The 4,018-nt window shown below is 52.0% G+C and overlaps 1 protein-coding gene across 2 annotated transcripts; it reads right to left on the bottom strand.

The window, feature by feature from the left end:
- Nucleotides 1–1,344: 1,344 nt before the first annotated feature.
- On the bottom strand, nt 1,345–2,698 carry LOC123099650 (RING-H2 finger protein ATL74). Of its 2 annotated transcripts, none has more exons than XM_044521768.1 (2): nt 1,696–2,698; nt 1,345–1,618 (listed from the first exon to the last, which is right to left on the bottom strand). In XM_044521768.1, the coding sequence occupies exon 1, from the start codon at nt 2,503–2,505 to the stop codon at nt 1,954–1,956; it is 552 nt and encodes a 183-aa protein (XP_044377703.1). In that variant the 5' UTR covers nt 2,506–2,698; the 3' UTR covers nt 1,345–1,618; nt 1,696–1,953. The 2 variants fall into 2 exon arrangements, with proteins under 2 accessions (XP_044377703.1, XP_044377704.1); XM_044521769.1 differs by having other exon boundaries at nt 1,345–1,612; nt 1,700–2,698.
- Between the last annotated feature and the right edge of the window lie 1,320 nt (nt 2,699–4,018).

Raw genomic sequence — 4,018 nt, 5'->3', positions numbered from 1 at the left:
TCGGCCCAGTGGCCCGCAGCCGCTTTAGGGTTTAGATCTGGGGCGTCCATCGCGATCCGACGATCATCCGCAGTTCTAGCTGGATCAAAACCGGCGCCCGGTCGCCCCGATCGAACCCTAGGGTTATTCTCTTCCCGCACGCGCCGCTCTAGCTCTCTCCGCTCCCGCTGGCGTGAGCACGGGGCTGCGCCCCGACCGCCCTGTCCGGCCGCCGGCGGCAGCGGCTGAAGCCACCGCGCCGCGCGCCTCCTCTCCGTTTCTTTCCTCCCTGTTCTTTCTCCTGTGGCAGAGAGAGCAGCGTGGTTGAGCCCTCCTCTTCCCCACTGCGCGCGACGGCGGTCGAGTGGCGGTGAGGTTGGAGCTGCGCCGGCCGCCGGCGACGCCGTGGATCTACCACCGCGCCGGAGCCCCTCCCCTATCCTTTCCCCCTCCTTTGTATGTACTGTCTCCATCCACCACCTCCCCACAGAGAGAAAGAGAGGCAACTGCCGCACGACGGCAACCTAGATGGACGGAGCAGCTGCGCCCCTGCCGACCCCTTCGCCGGTCGCGCGTTCCCCTTGCGGTGAGCGCGCCGCCGTCGAATGGGTCGGTGGTGGTGTTCTTTGCCCCTGAAAAAGGGGTGGTGTTCTTCTTCTCGATGCCTCGGCTTGCCGATGCGCATCGAGATCGAGAGGAACGGCGCGGCCTTGCGGCGGCACAACTTTTCTTCTTTGCCCTTCTAGGGTTCTTTGGGGGAGGGAAACTTTTTTTTCTATTTCTGTTGTTGTTTCTTTGTACTGAAATCAACTAGCCCGATCTGGCTGATACCATTGATAGACTTTGGATCGGAGTAGGCTAGTGGATCCGGTGAGCCTACCTTGTGCAGCAGCAGATGAACTCGAGCTGGAGGCCATCATGGTGCTGGGCGCACGGCGATGGCAGAGAGTAGGCTAGGTGGAGGTGGAGCTTCCCGTGAGCACCGCGCTAACCCTAGATCGGTAGGGATTGTAGGTGAGGATTGTGGCAGCGATTAACCTCGTAAGTCGTGTCCCGGCCCCCACCTCTGTTTATATAGCGCGGGTCACAGGGGCCCACCAACCATGGTTTGGTTGGGCGCCCCCGATCAGGGCGCGAGTCAGGGGCCCGTTCGACCCGTTGGGTTCGAACGGGAGAGAGATCAACCTAACAGACCCAACTTTGTAGTAACTTTAGTATAAAGTTAGTACAAAATTGGGTCATCTATTACTAAAGTTAGTATAAAGTTGGGTCATCTATTTTAGAACGGAGGGAGTAACAATTAATGATTATTGGTGGGGTTCCTCTATATAAGATACTGATAAGCCGTAGTCTCATCCATATCTGGCCACTCTCGCACATGGGATTGAAAAATGTAGTATTCAGCACTCAAGGAATTGTGTGTCCCTTTCAGCCGTGCATACAGGTCATCCATCCACAACTTTCACACCTAACTGGCCACAATTGCAATACAACCAGGTGGTTTGTTATTTAACTAACAGTGCTCCAATTGCCTACACCATGCGTTTAACTAAAGACCATTTGTCTCGCAATCCTATAAATTAGCACCAAGAGATGCCCCCGGCTATGTCACAACCATTCCACATCGCTATTCCTGCAACTAGGAAAAAGGGGCAATATCATACGGGTACATCAAATATGAACTTAATTTTTTCTGTGGGGAAAATATGAACTTACTTACGAAGTGATTTGGGGAACTTCACCTATCAACAATGCAAGAGTCAAGTAGGCTTACAATTTAGAAGCCATGGCACACAGATCATCACTCCCAATTGAAGCAAGCTAACACAAAAATTATGTACTCAGTGGATAACCATCAAGCAGCTGTAGCCATCCATCCACACGCTTCCAAGAAGACAAGCCGATGAAGCAAACACCTATGCAGCAGCTAACTACCTCAAGCCATACCGGCAGCTCCGCGGTGGCGCACGCATGCTATACCGGGCTCTCCAGGACCGGCTCCCGTCCGGCCGTCTCCGCCCTCCTGGAGCCGTCCTTCGCTGCCGGAACCGGGAGAGCAGGGCGCGCGCGGCAGACGGGACAGGTGGCGCGCGCGCACAGCCAGACGTCGACGCAGCCGACATGGAACGCGTGCCTGCACCCGGGCAGGGCGCGCACCGCGTCGCCGTCCTGCATGGCGCTCAGGCACACCGCGCACTCCTCCCTTACCTCGCTGCCGTCGCCACGCGCCTCCGCCTTGAATCTGACCACCGGCATGGCTGCCAGCGCCGCCTTGTCGAGCCCCCCTCCGCCGGCCCTCTTCCTCGCCGGCCCGGCTGCCGTGCTGGATCCCGTCCGATGCACGCCGTCCCGCCCGCTCCACCGTACGTATAGGTAGTTGAGGTACAGTATCACCCCGTAGAGTGCGAGGCACACCGCCGTGAACGCCGCCACGAGCTCCAGCGTCCCGCTGGAGCTGCAGCACCCCCCGCCGCCGCCCCCGTGCTGCGACACCGTCGTCCCCGCCGGGCCTCCCGCCGTCGACATGCCGATCTATGGACACCACTTCAAGCAGGGAACTGGCAGTGGCGTGCCGTGCGGTTTCTTGCTTTGCTCTGTGTGTTGGGTGGGTTGGTGCGAACAATGATGGTTTTCTTGGTTTGTAGTGTAACGGCCGGTGGTGCTGGCGCCTGGTGGAGGGCATGGATTTTAGTGGCTGGGGATGACCTGGCGGTCATGCGGGGCTGCTCTGTGTTCCACCTTATAAGAGATTTTAGTGATAATTTATTAAGTGATAAGACTTTGCTTTTCTGTATCAGTCCAGTGACGATCAGTGTAGTTGTGGTGCTAGGATCGGCACGGCTGTACGCTGCAAACGGCGACGAAAAATATTGTGATGGTATTGCAAGCAACGAGAACATATACTATAATCGTCCTGACTAAAATGCTACATCCGTCAATGGAGAATGTTACAACTGGTGAGATGACGTGCTACAATCGACGTGGGACACGACAGAAGGAAATATACTCTAGAGTCAATAATAAAGTTGTTAATTTATAGTATTTGCTTATATCATGATAAATGTTTATTATTCATGACAGCGGTCAACAACATCCTGAAGTATCTGAAAAGGACTAAGGATATGTTTCTCATTTATGAAGGCGACAAAGAGCTCGTCGTAAATGGTTACTTCGATGCTAGCTTTGACACTGATCCGTATGACTCTAAGTGACAAACCGGATACGTATTTTTATTGAGTGGTGGAGCTGTCAGTTGGTGCAGTTCCAAGCAGAGCGTCGTGGCGGGATCTACGTGTGAAGCGGAGTACATAGCTGCTTCGGAAGCAGCAAATGAAGAAGTCTGAATGCAGGAGTTCATATCCGATCTAGGTGTAATACCTAGTGCATTAGGTCCAATGAAAATCTTTTATGACAATACTTGAGCAATTGCCATGGCGAAGGAATCCAGATTTCACAAAAGAACCAAACACATGAAGAGACGCTTCAACTCCATCCGTGATCAAGTCAAGGAGGGAGACATAGAGATTTGCAAAATACATACGGATCTGAATGTGGCAGACCTGTTGACTAAGCCTGTTCCACGAGCAAAACATGACCAGCACCAAGACTCCATGGGTGTTAGAAGCATTACAATGTAATCTAGATTATTGACTCTAGTGCAAATGGAAAACTAAAGGAAATATGCCCTAGAGGCAATAATAAAATTGTTATTTTATATTTCCTTATATCATGATAAATGTTTATTATTCATGCTAGAATTGTATTAACCGGAAACTTGATACATGTGTGGATACATAGACAAAACACCCTGTCCCTAGTAAGCCTCTACTAGACTAGCTCGTTAATCAAAGATGGTTAAGTTTCCTAATCATAGACATGTGTCGTCATTTGATGAACGGGATCACATCATTAGGAGAATGATGTGATGGACAAGACCCATCCATTAGCTTAGCATATTGATCGTTTAATTTTATTGCTATTGTTTTCTTCATGTCAAATACATATTCCTTCGACTATGAGATTATGCAACTCCCGGATA

Source organism: Triticum aestivum, chromosome 4D (assembly GCF_018294505.1).
Source record: "Triticum aestivum cultivar Chinese Spring chromosome 4D, IWGSC CS RefSeq v2.1, whole genome shotgun sequence".
NCBI classification, from domain to species: domain Eukaryota; kingdom Viridiplantae; phylum Streptophyta; class Magnoliopsida; order Poales; family Poaceae; genus Triticum; species Triticum aestivum.
This window is presented reverse-complemented; position numbering and strand designations above follow the sequence as displayed.